The 20,245-nt window shown below is 43.9% G+C and overlaps 1 protein-coding gene across 1 annotated transcript; it reads left to right on the plus strand.

The window, feature by feature from the left end:
• The first annotated feature begins 2,624 nt into the window (after positions 1-2,624).
• On the plus strand, positions 2,625-13,294 carry LOC133353547 (amiloride-sensitive sodium channel subunit gamma-like). Its single transcript, XM_061569869.1, is given in 16 exon segments — positions 2,625-2,746; positions 2,963-3,298; positions 4,852-4,949; positions 4,952-5,127; positions 5,358-5,545; positions 6,329-6,435; positions 6,606-6,752; positions 6,755-6,768; positions 7,096-7,194; positions 7,442-7,544; positions 7,547-7,558; positions 7,695-7,773; positions 8,637-8,694; positions 9,500-9,561; positions 9,717-9,792; positions 11,230-13,294. Coding segments are annotated over 16 exon segments (2,001 nt in total). The 5' UTR covers positions 2,625-2,675; the 3' UTR covers positions 11,605-13,294.
• The last annotated feature ends 6,951 nt before the right edge of the window (positions 13,295-20,245 follow it).

A 20,245-nucleotide genomic window follows, 5' to 3' on the forward strand; every position in this document is an offset into this window, starting at 1 on the left:
CGCAAAGGCTGCGATTTTTTGCGATTTCAAAAGTCCTATTACTTTCTTATTGGAATTGTTTTATTTTTAGTTATAACTTTGTTAATTTACCTTTACAATTGTTACATGTTTGATTGTTCTATTTCCATTAAAACATTTTAATAAATACATGTTGGAAGCAATTCATATCTTCTAAGTTCTCATCCTTGCATTAGAATATATAGAGCAGTTCATATTTTGATGGTATCATGTGGTAATGCTCCATCACATGTTTTAAATCTATTACACAGTGAATATTGAACTAAAGCTTGACTTAAAAAAAATTAATCGCAAATCAAATCGCAATATCTGTCAGAAAAATCACAATTAGATATTTTTTCCAAATCGTTCAGCCGTCCATACAATCCTCACTACAAAGGCAGAACCCTCACGTCACACGATCTCGGTAACACTATTGCGACATAGAAGTAAAATGACGTCATGATGAACAAGAGATTATAACCTTAAAATGAATTAAGTCTGTGTCACCACAGCCTTACAAATTGCAAACGAATGGATTGAATGGATGCAATGAATATCACGACGCGTTGTGCTTTTCGCTTGCAAGTTTCAGTTTTACTACAATACACCCGTCCTTGGATGGGCAAAAGGCTAGTGTATATATTTTTTAGCTTTTAATGCCAGTGTGAATGACGAATGTGTTTTTTTGTTAAAATAATTTCATACGTTCTGACTACTCTGCGACCCTGCTGCAATGTAAACAAATCTTAAAGCTCTACTTTCATTACACCTCCGATTCGCGTGGTTGTCTACGTACGGTGCAAAAGAAGTTCAACACACATATATAAAATGTCGTAATTCATATCGGAAAAAAATCCTCTTACCGGTAACTCCACGCGGGAGATGTAGGCCATAAAGTAAAGTTGGGTAAATTCGCGGATAAGGAATCAATTGCATTGCACGATTTAAATTCCCCTTTATGTCAATGCCAATTCAGCCCCAACTGTCGTTGTGTTCAGCCGATGGGGCCGCCGCAGCTGTAACACACGGTCGGTAAATTGGGTGCCACGTTGTTGTTTTTTTTACAATGAAGTAATATTGCAAGATGAGTTAGAAGAGTTGTTAATTTGTGAAATCGAAGTCATTTTGACTTTGGGCATATTATAACCGGCGGGCAGGAACAATTGTTGAAAGGCAGGCAAAGGAGGGGAACACATCACAGGGGGGCATCGTCCACGGAGATGCAGCAATGGAGATCGGCTCGTGTGAAGAAGCAACTGACCTCATTGTTGCACCGTAGGCACATGCGGATTGCTGATGACAGGACTGCATTATATATATATTTTTACATTGTTGAAATTTAATCCCATTTCACCTGTTTGCGTTCACATGGGTGTTGTTATATTTCGCTACAATTGGGAAGTCATGCCGGTATTTTAATAATTGTGTATACATTGTGATTGTGTTTTGTTTCGCATCGACTTTCTTTTGTTACCGATGTGTGATGTATTTAAATTCAGGATACACTGAAAATCAGACATAAATAGACTCAATGAGCTCACACCTGGCTCTAAATATAGGAACAAAATACAAAGGGGATAACATTTTACACTTATATACAATTAACCCAACAATCTCAAAGCGCTTTCAATAAAAAAAAACACAGACATGATAATGAACAAGAACAAGGACTGGTTCTGGGGAAAATAAAGCATTAAAACAAGTCACAGCAAGCGTAAAGACAAAGTACACTTCACGAGACACGAAGTGATTCAACTTATTTAGTTTTCGTAGAGTTCGGTTACGGTAGAGCATGGGGTTGGCACCAACATAATAGCCCTTTTATCGAATTTGCAAAAAAAAACCTCAATGTTTCAAGAGCTGCAATGCACTGTGAATACGAGAGACGGTAGATCCTTGGTAAATAACGTCACGAAGCATGCCTTAAAGAGCCGACTGCTGATTATGGAATTATGATGATGGAGTTGGAGTTTAGGGCTATAAGCAGTGTAGGCTTATGGGTAGCTACCTTTGTCTTTAATCCGAGTCTGCAATGACAGTGGAGTCTCAGGCGAGGTAGATTGTGCAGCTGCTGTAGTGCATTGAATTGCGCTATACTGTGCTGTATTTATAAAGTGTGATTATATTATCCAAAAAACAGCTGCTAGGCAGTCACACGTGTGATGTGTATGGGCATTGCATATGTGGTGCGTACAGAGAAGGCATTGTCAACTGGTTATGATTACACATTAGAACCCTGCTCGTTGTATTATTCAGTCACATACCTGGCGAGTTCTGGCTGTTTTCATTCAACGCTGGGACCTTCTAAAATCTTGCACTTGGTGCTGACAATTCAACCGGGAAGTTGATGTTATTAACATGCAAATATAAGTACGGGGTCTACGATTCCAATTTTAAAGTAAAAAATAAATAAACATGGCAAATGCTAAATTCGGACTGTTATGCGCATTGATTACGTGGGGCGTTGAAGCACCAAATGAAAATGTTCCGCACAAAGAGTCGAAGCCTCGAAGGGGGATGTGCGCTGTGTGACCAGAATAAACCTGTTCCTGAAATTACATTTCAGTCCGTCCTCCCCACCAGCAGCAACCCACCTCTTCCTGCTGGCTTCGTGGTAAGTCGCAGTCGTGTGTCATGCAGCGCACACTGAGGCAGAGAGAGAGAGCGAATAGTGGATGGCAGCGAATGATTGCGTTTATTTCTCAGAAGTTGAATGCACCCCAATAAAACAGATAACCCACCCACTGTGAGGAAGCAACACGACACTCCTGTTTACAGCTGAGCACACCACTTGCATTCACTACACGAGGTAAATGCCCTCGGCATCCAGAATAGCTGCTGCTGCTGCAGCTGCAGCGCTTGCACATTAAGTCGAAAGGGGCAATCGTCGATCGTCGCCCGATGAATCGCGCGTCCTTGCTTCAGACCGCGTTGCCCCCCCTCCGTGTTTCCTTTCTCACAGCTGCGCTGCGATGGCTTCCGAGGGTGACTCCAACAAGCGTGTGCTCCATCGGGTGAAGGACACCCTCAAGATCGAGGGCCCCGATCCCTCCATCACCGACCTGCTGGACTTCTACCTCAACAACACCAACATGCACGGCATGCGCCGAATCGCAGTCTCAAAAGGGCCCATCAAGAAGACGATTTGGATCGTGTTCTCGCTCATCGCAGTGGCGATGGTGTTCTGGCAGGGCATCCAACTCATACAGAGCTTCTACTCCATCGCCGTGTCGGTGACGATCAACTATCAGAAGATGCCCTTTCCAGCCATCACCATCTGCAGCCTCAATCCCTACAAGTGAGTGGTTTTCTGGATGATTTAATCAGTTGTGCGTTTTGCATTTCCACGCAGAGGTTTTGTAGCCTATAATAAATACACACCGCCATCAGCCACTGCTGGATAAGCAACCCTTCCAAGTTGCCATCTCTCACGTTCAATTGATGTACCGATCGTTAAGATAATTGATCCGTCTCCACTGTGGACGTTCCCTCGGATTCGCTCCCTTCTTTGGCTGCTCCTTCGTCGTTATTCTCAGCCACCGTTCGCTCGAGTGACGTGCTGCCAAAGTCCCACTTACATTTCCGAACACACAACATTGTCTAGAACCGGTACGTGTTTCTAACACGTGTTAATCGCATTGGCTCTTCGGTGTGATTTCAAGCACATACATCAACTGTGCTGCTGCTGCTACAGATGTAACCGGTACATTTTCAGTATTGTTACATGTGGACTAAAGGAATATCTAATAGCAAGTAATGGGAAGACAAATTAGTACGGGTAAATTCAAACACCGTAATCACTAACGGTGTGTTAAATATATTTTTTGGTTAAATACCGCGTTCATAAAATGCCTACGTCAAAAAAATATATATCCACATATAGTACAGTAATGAAATGTCAAAAGAGGTTCACACACTCATCTCGAGTGTTTTTTTCATTACGAAAATATTAGTTAAATAAAATTCTAAAGCGCTAAGCTGGTAACACTAAAGTATTTTAAACATTAACAACACAGTTAAGCAATAACATGAAAAATAAGAATACGTTTTAACCCTTTCTGGCAATAAAACAGGCGTTATGATGTTCAAAACACCAACGAGACACCCTTTGCAAGGAATGTTAAGTCTGCATTAACCACACGTACTCGTGGTGAACATGCAAACAAACGTGATCTAATGATATATGTCATGTCTTTGAAACTGGTGCAGATTTGAATCCTTGCAAAAGGTTCTATTGGTGTTTGAACATCTTAACACCTGTTTCATTGCCAGAAAGGATAAACCTGTTCTTATTTTTCATGCGTTGATACTGACAAAAAGGTGCCATGATCTAAGCAATGTCGTTTGGTGCCAAGGTTTTACACGCAGGTTTCTGTTGTTGAGGCGAGGCAATCTTTGTGCAGGACTGGATTACGTTTGGTGGGGGGCTGGGGCCGTTATAGTTTTGGGGGGCAGGAGGGGGGCCTCTTTGTTGATGTAATTCCTTACCTGACTGTTTTATCTCCCACCCATATCCGATACCCCCCCCCCCGCCCTATGTCATTCAACTTGGTCATTTCAAATCTCGTTTTAAAATGCGATTCATAAAATGTAAAGCTAATTCAAAGTTCAAATGATCACATTTATTTCAGGTTTGGCACGTAATTGTTCGAATACACATTGTGATATCAATGATTTCATGCAGCAACTTCACCTACAGGATGTATCGCAATGCCTACAAGTATTGCGCTTGAGCCTAGAAGCCGCGGCGTCGATCCCTACCCAGCCAACGCGTACCAAAGTTCAGAGCGGGGCACGGCGCTTCGTCTCCGCCCGATCTAATGACGCCTCCTGCGACTGGCGCGCGTGCAGATACAATCAGTCCCAGGCTCTGCTGGAGAAGCTGGACAGGAACGCCGCCGTGGCCCTGCACAACATCGGCATCGCGGTGACGAACCTCAGCGCAGCGAAGCGGACGACGAGCCGCTGCCCATGCCGCTGGTGTGGCTGGACACCACGGTCACCAATCAAACCGTGGTCACCGATGTGATCAGCGGCAAATTCCACGTTGTGCCGGGGGAGGTGGAAATGAGGTCGTACTTCAGCCAAAATTATCAGTCGTCCGAACCTCTTATCGCTATTGAAGTGGTAAGTTTGCTCTTTACAAACACTGTTGATTGCAGTTATTCGCATTCAATTTTTATGCGTTGTATAGATTTCCCTTATGCGTGTTTTGTATTTCCATCCAAGGCTGTGAACATATGTTCCAAGTTCCAGTTTGATGCAAAAGTAAACGTTGATAGAGCTGTAATGCACTGACGATTTGCGCGCGTGTGTGTGCGTGTGTGTGTCTGTATGCGCGTGGTGTGTGTGTGCAGTGTGGGGAAGAAAAAAAATGTATCTACAATGCCTTCACGTCCGCCATTGATGCTGTAATGCAGTGGTACCGCCTGCATTTCATCAACATCATGGCCATTGTGCCCGAGAAGGATAAGGACAAGCTTGGGTACAGTGCCGATGAGTTCATTATCGGTTGCCTCTTCAGCGGAACTGTTTGCGATCCCAGGTAAAGCCACTGCCTCTCCCCAGCGCTGCGCTGACATTGCACTATTAACTATTTAAACTAATTATTTTACCCAGGTAAGGCCCACTGAGCCATAAAGCTCTTTCTCAGAAGCGACCTGGCCACAAATGATAGCTCAACTAAGAGGCTTATGACATGGAAATTTCATGCAGCCAAATACTCTAAACGCGTGTTCATTCGAAATGTGGCGAGAAAAACATGGAGGTCCCGGAGAGAAAAATCCACGCGAACAGGTGGAGAACACGCAAACTCCAAATATACAGCAGGCGTCAGGGTCGGGATCAAACCCACGACCTCCTGAATACCAGGCGAGGTAGTTGACATCTCGCCACCTTGACGCCCAGTTGAGCCACACGCCAACAGCCACACAGCCAACGTATACTGCGCATGGCAGGTGAATCGGGGGCTATTTGTTTATGTTATATGTAAAATAACTTTTTTTGCACGATGGTATTTAGGTATTTCCGAATTGTGAAGCAACAATGCGATAATTGGAAGGGGGAAGAAAAAACTTTATAAATACATACTATTAAAAGAAACATAGTTAATCAATGCATAATTCATATTTACTGTACCTTCAACAGCGTGTCGTTAACAGGTTAATGATCGGTAAAAAAACGCATTGAATCTATGGAGGCTCGCCGTTAAGCGATTAGTCGTTAACAGTGGTTCTTTAGTAGTATGTTCTACTCGATGGCAATTGGTGCTTCAGTTGCAAACATTTAATCATTTGTTCAATTGAACTGCGACCTTGCCCTTTTTCAGCACAAGCTTCAAGAAGTTACAACATCCAATCTTGGGAAATTGTTTCACTTTCAATGACGGACGCGATGGGAAAAGTTTGGACATTGCCTCCGCCGGCATTGACTATGGTGGGTGCTGCATTGCGCGACCCAACACAGATGCAATCTTTAAATCTTTCGATATGCTATTTTCTTTATTCCCTCACCGCCCCACCTCCCCCCACCTCTAGCGCACAAAAATAACATTTTGAAAATCATCTACATTTTAAAACCTGTCAATGTTCGTTTGCAATTTTCAGGGCTGCACATGATTCTTAACACGAGGCAGGACAATGCCCTACCCTACCTGGCCATGGGGGCCGGTGCCAAGATTGGCATCCACCTGCAGAATACAACCCCCTTCATCGAGGCCGTGGGGATCAACATCCCCCCAGCCACGGAGTCTTCCCTGGACTTCGAGTGGTACTCGTGAACACGGACGAAATTATCACGATCAGTATAATGGGTTCGGGTATCCTGGTTGTGCTCTATATGTTTCTCTCCGATGTGTTTTCGGGTTGCGCCGTGTGTTGTTGTTGTGGCTTGGTACGATGTCTGACGTTTTGCCCCACGTGCCGGGAGCTCCCGCAGGAATTCTCCAAGAAGTGGAGCGAAGTGTTGGTGGGGGGCGGGGAGGGGCATCAGGCTGAACAACGCGCAGTATAACCAAAGGAACGCATCTGAGAAGCAATTTAAGCTCCCTTTGAGAAGCTGACACTTTTTGTTGTTGTTTCTGTTAATTTTTTAAAGAACGATGTCCAAAAACTCGGTGAGCCTTACAGCGACTGCACAATGGACGGAAGTGACATCGATGTAAAAAGCCTCTACGACAGCCCATACTCGGTGCAAGTGAGTACCTTGACAACCGTAACTGTGTTGCACATCATGAACTGCCCTTTGCGCCGGCAGAACCTCAGCATCTACCGTGCTTTTGGTTCACGCAAATTGAGCATGACCTCTTGTTGCAGCAGCCCTTTTGCCCACTTCAGCAATTGTTTCTTGCTGTGGTTGTCCCACCTGATGACGGACGCTTGTGTTGTGCCCGAAATGTCGTGATTTAATTTATTTTATTTCTACCTACGTGACTTTACCAAAGACCTGCCAGAACTCGTGCTTCCAGTTGGAGATGATCAAAAGCTGTGGCTGTGCCAATTACGAGCAACCGCTGCCTGAAGGATCTCACTTCTGCAACTACGACAACACCCAGGCTGGGGTGAGCGGCTCCACTCAAAAGCGAAGTTGGACAAATGTTAATTTTGTACATTAACCGGTCCCCTTTTGTATTCTCGTGCTCCGAGACGACAATGATTCACGCTCTACTGCTTTCTGTTCCACCTTCCCCTTTTCAGAGTACTGTTACTACCGCCTGTACGACATGTACATTAAAGAGGAGCTCAAGTGTATTCAAGTCTGCCGACAAATTTGCTCGTGAGTGTAAAGAAAAAAAAAAACACGTCTCGGTCGCATTTCTACTGAACTCCGCCTGTCCCCACGGTGATGCGGGAGGATGGACATCGCCGGTTCTGTTGTCTGTGAAGTTGTCTACAAATTTACGCCACTTAAAAATTACCCACCACCTCTTCACTTTGACTTTCAGGACACGTCGGGTACACAGGCCTGGCGGATTTATTCGGCGTGCGGTTGTTTTTTATGTCACCCAACATTCTGCTGCGGGCCTTTGTTCATGTGTACAGCAAAAATCGAATACAAAAAAGTATTTAAACAAACAAATAAATCACTGATAAATGGGATAATGTAATGAATAGTGCTGTGGATAATAGGAGATTTTTTTTGCAGACTCTACAGCTCCCACAATAGAATTTGTGGGCAATTGGGTCGTGGATGGGAGGAGTTCTCCTGTACCGTGCTGCCTTGTGTCAACAGCGTGCAGTGCTATGGCTCACACGATTACGAGCCATTTCAATGCCCCACCTACTAAGGCGGTGCATTCAAATACGTTCAGCTTGAAGGCAAGGAAACCACAGCCGAACCTAAAAAAGGCTGGTTGTTGTAATTACTGGCGAAACGTCGCAGTACTCGAATTGTAAATGTTGTGGGTTTACTCTCCATGACACAACTGGTGTGCTGAACTCGTAACGAATTGGCCACGTTTTGTTTACGTGACAAACCGTACTAATTGGCTGTGTCGGGTGGTGGCGGGTTAATTACACATCTATATTTACGCGATCTAACCCAAAAAATCCTCTATGGACTAAAGGGATGTCGTTTGAGTTCAACCTCTGGTCGTATGACCTGGGATATTTGCATGATCTGTTTGTATTGTCGTACAGGGAGACGGAGCACGAGGTAACTTTGAGCCTAGCTGACTGGCCGTCCAAAGCATCTAAGGTAAGAGCACAAATATCATGTCTGCTTGGCCTAACCTTTTCTGTCGCTGTCGGGATAGGCTTACGTCCGCATCTAGTCTGAGGTGTCAGTGAACCAATGGCGATTAGTTTGGCCAATTAATTGCACGCACGTGCATGGTCCACCCCTAAATCGCATCCACCACACAAACCATGGCAGCAGATGCGGATATCCGATGCACAAATGGAAAATAAATCAAAACTCCAGGAGTGTGCGACTGTGGTCATCGGCAACCAGACCGTTCAACGTATAACGACGCAATGCCCCGATCCACAAATACGAAGGCGACATCACGGTGATACGCTCCGCTGCTGCTGACGCGGTTGTCTGGCTTGACCACCTGAATGTGAAAGTGTAGTTGCTCTGCATCTACATCAGCAGCCGTACGAATGAGAGAATTGCACGCACGTACAATTGCGCGCTTAATCCTCCGTAAACACCCGTCGCTAAAACGTGGACACCTTTGCAACGAGATGTTCCAACCTCAATGGATTGTCCAGGTGGAATAGTTGAACAAGTGCACAGCTTCACAAATACCCAGTACTCAATTATGTACAGTACTCTAATGGTATATCATGGGCAGTACTGCAGGTCGAGTGTTTGATTTTTTAATAATTGACCCTCCAAGTTTGACACCACAGTATGTGAGTAAAACGTATTTAAAATACATTTAGGTGTCCCGCAGCGGTTGCTAGCTCACGTCGAGTATAACACGTGGGTTTCCCACATTGATAGCATTTGTCACGAGCATGGAAGACAAAATACTTGACATTTGCTGTGCCTCTAGGGGTGGCTGTTGCGTGCGCTTTCTGAAGAGCGAGGACTGCCGGCCAACGACACACTGAAGCCGTGAGTATTTAGCCAGAGGTGCCAACGAGAGAAATGTTTCATTCGCATCTCCATCCAAGGCCATTGACGTGACACCAAATGATTTTGCTTCAATTACTATAAGGGGCTTAACATCACTGTCATTTCTTTTAATATCCCACGTTTGCATTTCTCAGGAGCGACATTGCCATTGTCAACATTTACTTCAAAGATCTCAACCAGAAGACCATTTCAGAATCTCCGGCGAGCAGCGTACGTCTTGCGTGTGTTGTTTAACACGTAGCAGTCGGCTTTCGTGATCGATATTATTCGTAACAAAGTTTTGTTTTGTTGGGTTAGATCGCGTAAATATAAATGTGTTGGTAACCCACCACCACCAACACAGCCAGTGTGTTGGAAGATTATTGTAAATGTTGTGGGTTTACTCTCCAACACACCGGTGTGCTGAACTAGTAATTAATTGGCATGTTTTGTCTACGTGACAAACCTTACTAATTTGCCATGGTGGGTTAATGACACATTTGTATTTACACCATCTAACTCTTGTGTGCTTTCACGAAGAATTCCACTTCTAGAATATGAAATGGAGACTGAACACATCGGTACTGCCGCATAGGTTTCCGCACTTGTGGTGCTGCGTAGCTCTTCGATTTTTTTTGTCTCCTGGGTTGTACCGTGCGCACTATCCAGCACGACGTCTGATGCTTTGCTCAGTGTGCCACTGAGCGACACGTGGTACAACCCTGAACCCCATCGGGTAGCCGAACCCAACCCATTAATGCATACTCTTTGGTTCTTTCGGTAAAGTCACATATGTAGAAAAAATAATAGATCGCGACGTTTCGATCGCCACACAAGCAATCGTCCTCAAGTGGGATAGAGATCCAATCCATTAACTGCAGAACTCCAGGAATCGGCGTTGATATCAGGGTGAAGCATTTGGTGGGCCCCGTAAATCCGTGGCGCACCGCAGAGGCTCTATAATCTGTAAAACAAAGTGCCGTGGATTTTCGAGAGGAGCCACGTTGCGTGTTTCCAAACAATTCAGCACAAATAAATGCGCGGATTACAAAGTTGGTGCAGCTGGCAACTGGATGAATTTGCCGCTTCTGGGAGAGAACCAGAAGTCTACGAATTAATGGGAGGAGCAGTCGCAAACCGCCAATAATCTGTGAGTTTCAGGGAATAGCAGATTCTTACATCGCAAATTATTGAACATCTGCAATTATTTAATTTAAAATCCTGTGTATTTGTACGTTCATATTTTTGTTTATCCTTGCATAGGCCCCTAAACCCTCCCTTCAAGTATATGGCCCTGAATGTTCGATAAACTATCCAAATTGATTTCATGGGGCAACATCTATACTGCAGCTGTGGCTGTAAAATATTTGGCTATAACCAGAGGCCAATCCACATGTTGGATAGCCATTGTTATGACATTGACCATTTTTGAGACTTTTTATTAATGCAAATTGTAACAAAAAATGATTGTCATTTTAGATACATTTCATGATTTGGAAAACGTTTATTTCCAATTTGATACTCTCGGTAAAAAAAAAAGCATCCCCTTCAGCCCCCCCCCCCACTCCAAAACGTTGGGTGCGCCAACAACTACAACCACAACTCCGGAACAATAGCAGGTGGAGAGAACCCGTGTGCAGACAGCCCTTGTGTGGCCCCCGTCTTTAGATCGTGACATTGCTCTCCAACCTCGGAGGGCTTCTGGGGCTCTGGCTGAGCTGCTCTATGCTGTGCGTCGTCGAGGTGCTGGAGATCTTCTGCGTCGACTTCCCGTGGATCCTGCTGAAGAAGCTGCTCGCGACGTGCCGCAGGACCTTCGCGTCCCTCGTCCGCGGCCCCGACCCCGCGCCCTCCGTCCACTTCCCCGTTCAGTTGCCCATGGGTGGCAGCCCAGCGGAGGACCCGCCCACCTTCCACACGGCGATGCAGTGCCCGCGCGAGCCCATTCCGACGCCCAACACGCCGCCGCCCCAGTACGACACCCTGCGCTTGCGCCAAATCGCCGGCTACGTTCCCGACGAGGGCAGCGACGGAGAGGATTAGCGCGGAAGCCGCCGGCGCCGCCGTCGGCACTCGTGTCGGGGGTCGGTCCGGAATTGCCGTCGTTAAGAGCTCACTGACGTGGGAAATACGTGAAAGCGGATATAAGCAGAACTCTGTTCTGTGCCTCCGCATGAGAGTAAAAATAAGTTTTAGTTCAACAGCCTATTGACTTTCCAGATAAATAGTATCGAGCAATTACCTTCCGGGTCTCATCAGCGGAGTTAAGATTTTCTATATGATGTCAGATTAAAAGATCTCGTGACAAAAGCTCGCCATATAAACATGGGATCCCATTCAATGCAAAAGGCTGCAAAAAGCAATGTGCTTTTGTCCAGACATTACGGAGCAGGATAATGTTTAAGTCATTGTGCCTTTGAAAGAAATACTTTCCTGAAACCTTAGCCTACTATATAGGGTGTACGAAAATATATAATCCATTTTAATGCAAACTAATTCGGCAGCATTTTGAAAGGCGTGGTTGAAATTTTGCCAAAATGTTCCCTTAAACCATTGAAGTGACCTTCAGCGGTGCAGAATGGTTCAACCATTCAAGACTATCACCACCTGGAAATCTCTCAAAACCCTAGGACATGTGCTGCCAAACGCCACGACGGACATGTGTAGGTTTAACAATGTTACCCATGAGATCAAATCTTCATACCACAGTCCCAAGTTTGTGGGTGTGGAGTTTCACAGTTTGATCTCAAAACTGATAGTCTAATTGTAATGTATTACCTCATGGATGGAACATTTTAAGGACACCCTGGATACTCGCCTGTGTTGAAATCAATGGTGATAGGTTTAACACCGTCAGATTTGGCACGGTACATGAAATACAGAAATTAATATTTGGTACAAAAGATGTATTAGCGGAGCCATCAACAGAAGGTGTGTACAGGATTAACTGCACTTGTGGTAAATGTTATGTTGGGCAAACAGGAACAATGGTCAGCACGAGACTAAAAGAACATCAGAGATATTTAATACTCCCAAATACAACTGTCAGAACACGCGTGCCAACAAGGACACTCAATTTATTTGGATAATGTTGAAGTTCTGTGCAAAACCAGCTACTACTGGCCAAGACTAATTAGAGAATGTATCGAAATTGAAATAAATAAATAAAATGCAACTGTTTGGATAGCTCCCGTCTTAGTGCTGCGTGGAAGCGAATCATCAAAGAATACAAAGAATACATTGTTTAAATGCACGCCGATACAAGCCACCATACTTCCATAGGGATTACCGTTGGTACAGCTATTTTAATACACAATGGACAGGAAGGACAAGATCAAAGGGCTCGCATAATGCGCATGCATAATGTACGTTGACTCATTAATCCCCCCCACACTTTGCGCAAAAGTGCAGAAGCGTGGTCACCACATCTACGCCTCTATATAAGGAACGAAACAAGTGGACTTCTCCACAAATCTGGCTGTTGTCTGATGAAGTATGGTTGTTATTACTGGCGAAACCTTGTACTCAGATTGTAAATGTTGTGGCTTGGCTCTCCAACGCACCGGTGTTGCTGTACTAGTGACGAATTGGCCACGTTCTGCTTGTGACAACCCTTACTAGTTGGCTGTGTCGGGTGGTGGCGGGTTTAATGACACATTTATATATTTACGCAATATAACCCAACAAAACCTCTATTGTGAATGGTGATACGGTTGATGAAAATAAGAAAAGGTTTTGACGCTCTGGCAATAAACAGGCATCAAGTCTGCATTAACCACCGATACTTGTGGAAAAACATGCAGACAAACATCTGATAGTATACGCATTGTTTTTAAAATTGATTGGCCTGCATTAGAGACAGCCTTCATTTTTCAACATCTAAGAGGGTAAAACTTTTTATTTTTCATTATTTTTGATACTGCCAAAAAGGTCCCCATAGGTGACGAGGTTGTTTTAGTTCTATGCTCGTCCACGGCCGCCACCACAGTGGCTCAAGTTTGATTTGAAATATGGCCTCGAATTGTACCTCCTCAATGTGCCGCCCACGATTGCCAGTTTCCGCATTGATGCAGCAGAGATGATGCTGGACGGCCGTTAGTGGCACGCAACTGGTCCTCCTGTAACTTACCATCGTACAGGAAATTGTGGCGTTTCCATCGCTTTTGTGATCGCCAATCGCAAAATGCACTCCATAAAATCATTCAGTCATTCAGTAATATTTTGCCTCTGCATTCTTGTAATCTAACGACTGCTGCTAACGCAAAATATTTAAAGTTTAAACAATGTTACATTTTAGGTTGGTAAATTAGTTGATCGGAAGGTCCGTGTGTTGTGGGGTGAAGTATGGGTACTCCCTTCTCTTCCAAAGACGTCTGGTCAGGGTGGAAGAGTAGGCCAAATTACACTCTGGAGGGGCTGTCTTGACCTCCCTCTAGTGGAGGCATTTTTTTCATCCAATACTGAGCCAAAAATTTACATCAACATCCAGATTGCAAGTGCAGTCATCCCAGAACGTGCCAGTGATTAATGCTGATAGAGTTTGGCTGAAGAATAATGTTCGAGACTGCCTCTAGCAGGTGTGTGGCCACAGAGATGTGCAGTGTCTCACCACCACAAGTATCTCAATTCTTGATACAGTAATCTACTTTACAATCCTGTAAACTATTGAATGTTTCGAGACGTTATAATGTACAATAATGACGATATATTTTGGCCCGTAGTGTGAAATGGTTAACACATTTCTGTAGTGTGAAAAAAGTGAACATTTCACGTTAGTAGTTCCAGACCTGTTTTCCTTTACTGAATAGCTTCATGAAGAAATAACAGTTGGTCTCATTAACACATGCAGTATAATATGTCGTGTGAACGTTGCATACCTCCAGTTGAGTATTGCCGTGTTCTCCGGAATTTAAGTCGCTCCAGAAAGGAAGGTGCACCGAAAACCGGTGCCCGTTGTCAATAAAGTTGCACAAGAAGTCTTGTTACACACGGACACGCATGCACGCACGCCTACCAAATGGGAAGATACACCACAACTATTGCTTAACAATACGGAGGTAAAGTGTGCCTCATAATCTGGAGAATACAGTCGGCATGGAAATGATTGTTATTGGGTAAATGTCGTATATTTTAAAGAGCCGTTTAGATTTCTTTATGCAGGGTAGAAAAAGATGAGTTCATACATTGGCAGCAATAATTCATTTCAATAATTATCAAACTTAGAATAATGTGATTTTAATGCTAACAAAATAATAATGTGTTTTTATGCAGCAGAACTTAACTCGTCATGCAGCATGTTTAAATAATATATATAACATGTTTACAAAACAATATTTAACTTGATTTATATTTCTTTTGCGAAGAAATCGTTCAGACTATTTCATAAATCAAGGTGGTCATTGTGCATTTTCACCACCTCAAACTATATTCTGAAATCACGGGAAGCATCCTTTTAAGTATTACACTTCAATGTAACTAACATGCAATATTGCTTTGATAAAAAAAAAACTGACATGAGGCCTCTACAGATAATCATGTTTTAGCTTGTGTTTCACAAAATATATGCATTAAATTGTTTATGTTTGTATACTGTTGGAGTGTATTCTGCTATTTTAAGTTTTAGGACATTGTAATGCATCGATTTACTGCTATGCTTCACGAGTGAACATTCCTTACCTGCGTCTGGCCCACAAGGTGGCTTCCTGTATCACTACCTCAGGGCCAGAACAAGAAGAGAAAACTTCACTATTGCGTGGACATGTTACGTGTGTAGGCAGGTGTAATTTTCAGTTTACTGATCTATGCTAAATTAATATACGGCATAAAGTCGCATATCTAACTGGCTAGGTACTGAGATATGTAAAAAGTTGGATGTTTGAACACATAGAGGATTTAGTTACTCTTTACTCAAATAGGCTAATGGACACACTTCGAGTGGAAAGTGCTTTAAACAGAGGGACATGCTTCACTGTTTTTTGGAAGTGAATGTGCGTGCTGCTAAGAATGTGTTACCGAATGCGAACAGGTCGGATTTGTGAACATCTATAGAAAGTGATAGTTCATACCGTCGTGGACAAATTCTGGACAAGGCGTGGGCGCTTAATTGGTGAGGCTGGACGACGGTCGGATATGCGACGTAACTGTAGTTCATGACGGTGCCATTCTGCGAAGGTCTTCCAGCGTTTACCTGCACTTCTAAATTTGGAAAACTTGAACGAGACATATCAGCGATCTGTTACAGATACCCTCCTCTAAAGTTTAGCTGGCTCAACTATTTCCGTCATCAGAAACTTGCTTTGTTGCACAATTCCGTTGAACAAGCGACGTTTTGCTGCCACTTTGGAATGAGACTTCGGCTGCTTGGCGAGGCGCACCAAGGCTCTTCTGAGCAATATTTTGAGATATTTTACCAAACACCAGATTTTGAGACGTTATACCTTAACATGAATGGAGACCAGAGCCAGTACTGTATAACAACAAATAATAACTACAAAAACATTTAGGAATGCAAAGGTTTAAAAGTTTGTCTCAAGATAAATATGAGCAAATAAAAAATAATCGACAAGTTTGCTGAACAATTTTTTTTTTCATTTAGGCATATGAGTTGATCAAAACAAGAGAATATGCAAACGTAGAGCAATTATTTAAGGTAAATCATGCGGACGAGATCAGGATAGAGCACATTTGAAAACGGAATAAAAAATATGTAAAACAACATACTTTTACTTGATACAGCCGTCGTGGCTGTGACGGTTCCACCTGAAGACGGAAGCTTGTGTTGCCTCCGAAACGTCGTGATTTTTATTTTATTTTACTTTTATTAATTTTAATGTTTTACCTACGTGACTTTACCGAAAAAACCTAAGAATATGAATCCTTGCAGTCACGAAAGTTTCAAATCTAGAAACATACCAATGTGTCTGGAAATTAGAGTTTCCAAACATTGCAAATTACCTGCTCAAAGCCACGACCATTTGTCGTCAGAGATTGTATGGTTATTGGTAGTGTCCGACGTGTGTGTGGATGAGTTGTTAATGTTTTTGTTTGCTCCTGAATATAATCATCCGTGGTCAAATACACTCCATCAAACGTGGATTTGGTTTACTTTATTACTATCGATCCGCTGCGTTCAACAGCCTTTGGCGCCATCCATTTAGTACGGACGCAAAAATCTGTCAACTTGACCCCCCCCTCCCTGTACACACGCGTACAGGGAGGGGTCAATCCCCCCCCCCCCCCGAATCCTATAGAACGGCTTCACCCCCCCCCCTGTCCTATGCGTACGTACTAAATGGATAGCCCCTTTCTTTAAATAATATACATATATATGACGTACGTCTAGGCATTACAGTACAAAGAATGCATAACAGAAACTTGAAGTCCATAAAAAGAGAATAAGAAAATAATGCCTGTAAAATAAAACCAATGCAACGTGAAACTCTTACATTACTTTTTCAATTCATACAACCTCTTTGTGTTGGTGGGATCAGCGAACTCACAACATCTGATCGAGTCACAGGGACCTTCAGTCGGGAATTTAGTAGTGACAGTGCCACACATGTAGCCACCCTGTTTATGTCTTTATACTAACATGAATGGTTGGGGACATGAAAGAGCCCATTCAAGGCATGTCCTGTAATATTGTGGAGTATCTTTTGCCTTTATAGGCCAGAGCGTTGTTAACGAACGTGGTTGAGTTTTTTGTGTGTGTGTGAGTACGCCCCTGTGTTCGTGGTACAGGCAGCAAAGACAAAAATACAAAGACCCTTTCCCCAATATGGCCTTAACATACTATTTTCTATCTAAGTGACTTTACCGAAAGAACCAAGAATATGAATTCCTGCAGTCACGAAAGTTTTAAGTCAAAACCTTAACAGACTGCTGAGCCAAGTGCTGTTAGCGAACACCTATGAAGGCCTGCACGGTGGCCAGCACCACACCCGACCGCCTTTGAGGCTGAGTCGACCTAGGGGTGGTCCATGACTGGCTGTGAGTGGGAATCGAACTCTGGTCGTCGGGGTCGTAGCGCAGCACGCTAACCGCTGCGCCACCGCTCCACAAGGTGTAATAACACACCCTTTTCAAAACGCGTACCATTTTTTTATATACACCTTGTCAACCCCAGGAGCATGATAAACTACAGCAGTCGTACACAAAGAACGGTGACAATAAATTGTAAGGCACCAACGGTAGCGTTGTGTGTCATCTGAAGGATCGGACACTATTCTCAGGTGGGCTATCGAAGCGTTCTGCAGCAGCATTGATGTCCATATAATGTATAGTCCTATACCCGACATAAGCAGACAGACTGACATGGTCACAGCCTTCCTGTTACGGCTGGGGTCGGAAACCTGCGGCTCCGGAGCCGCGTGTGGCTCTTTTAAGGACCGCTTTGCGGCTCTTGAAATATGAAGGTAATTTTTTTTTTACCAAAGAAAACAATGTCTTCTCTTGTTAGTTTGGTTTGCCGACCCCAGCATTACGGGAAATGTTTAACTGCAATACAAACATTATCAAGTATCAAATGCCGGGCGGAAATTAATAACAAACAACATCTTTAGGACGAGATTAGGTTTCATGGGGGCCCAGGATTTTCATTGTCACCTATGCCCGATGCCCCAAAGAAACCCCCATGTAATCCACGATGGTTTATTTCAGTTCCAGATTTTAAATGCGATACGTGACTTGTAAAGTAAAATAATAATATACGTTAAAATGACGACACATATTTCAATTCTGGCACATACCCGGTAATGATACACGGAGCGATACTATAGGTTTAGATGTCAAGTTAACTGTAGGATGTATCACGGCGTTAGAGGACTGTAAAGTCTGTGGGTTGTACTCTCCAAACAAATATCGGGGGCAAAATCGGACAACATTCCGTGGTTCTGGATTTTCCTGTTTCTACCATCATCCATTCTTCACATAGTCCAGCCCCACTGCCCTTCTGCTACCCCCATAAGAGTGAAAAATGTGCTGACCTAGGGATCGCGTTGTACCTGCGCGTTGCACGCACCTTGCAATGCGTGTCCCGTGGCTTCGTTGTGCTGAATATGGTGAAATATGCATGTGGGTGTGAATTTACATCTACGCAACGGCAGGGTTCTGATCTTGTCACTTATTATTTTTTTGTGCATGCCCATGTTTTCATCGTCATCAGCAACTACGTATGTTGAACTTATTTCGCACCGTACGTAGCCAATTAGAGCTGTGGTGAAGGACAACAACACTAAACACAAAAAGTAGTCCGCTGATGGATGAAGGCCTCCCTAATCCGCCAGTCGTAATCCGCCGGGCACCTGCACACGAGACGCTGTCATGGCTCCCCATCCTCAGTCGACGACGTCCTTTGGGATGGGCTCCGTCCGTTGGCTGCCACTACATCAACATTGTTGACAATTATCTATCATTCCGCCGAGCGATGTGTCCTTTTCAAACGTCCATTTACTTTTCTAAAAAAATAAATCAGAAAATTGCACAACAAACACATGGAGAGATGCATGCTTGGAATTATACAGAGACAGAATGAGGAATACGTGGATTGAGAACATATAGTCATATACTCAATAGCACATGCTTAAACAAAGCATATATTTTTATTCTTTGGTTCTTTCGGTAAAGTCACGTAGATAGAAAAAAAATAAGAAATAAAGTGAATACATTTTTTTCCCTATTGTTTAGCCAAAGTGCGAACACAATGTGGGACCAAAATATTAATGTATTACTGACCAAATGACTCTCTAGCCCTCTGTTAAACTATCAGGAAGGGGCGGGTCAAAGACTGTAGCTAATTAGTGGCGCCTTGATATCCTGTGTTCCTTTATTAAACAATGCTTCTCTACAATTCGTCTCATCCCGGCACTTCCATTGAACAGAGGTAACACCGGAGTGCCATTTCCGCCCACGTGTACCTTTCTGCAATCCTAAAAACAACCGACCTCTCACCAAACGTCTGCGCCCCTGCAAATTCAATCATCTCGTGAACAAAAGGCTCACCATGTAACCCTCACTGTGCCCGTGCCCCTGTCTGGATGTCATTGGTGTCAGTACAATATTTTAGACATTAAAAAAAGAAACAAACTTTTTGGACAAAAAAAAGGGATATATTTTTCTGATGGGGTTTCCGACTCCACCCCCCCTTCAACAAGTTGACACAAACACCGATTGTGCTGAAGATAGAATCTTCCGCATGGAATCTTTAGCACAATTAATCTTTTTAAAATAATTAAAAATAAAATAATTAATTACATGCACCCGTGATTCCGAACGTGCGGGACAAAGCGAACCTCTGACCCCACCCCGTCCCAATATAAAGAAGTCAAACTCCGCCTCGGGGTAGAACGCCTCTTATCCGTGATGAAACGGGGAGCGAACTTTGAGGATCCCATCTGTGCGGCGTCCCCCGACTGCACGTGCGCCCACGTGGCTGGCTCGTGCAGAGCCACATTTTGCGACAACGGTCCAAACCAACCTCACGCTGCGATCTCTTCAGCGTTTTGTCCCATTGATGAGCAATGTGCCTTGAGCCATGAGAACGCATGCAGTAGAACCTCAATAGGCGCCGCGGTGTCGAGATGTTAACTCCCTCGCCTGGTATACATGACGTCTCTGGGTTCGATCCCGACATCGACGCCTGTGTAAATTGGAGTTTGCACTTTCTCCCGATGGTCGCGTGGTTTTT

The sequence above is a fragment of the Lethenteron reissneri genome, chromosome 44 (genome assembly GCF_015708825.2).
Source record: "Lethenteron reissneri isolate LAM-NWPU_2019-01 chromosome 44, ASM1570882v1, whole genome shotgun sequence".
Classification (NCBI taxonomy): Eukaryota; Metazoa; Chordata; class Hyperoartia; order Petromyzontiformes; family Petromyzontidae; genus Lethenteron; species Lethenteron reissneri.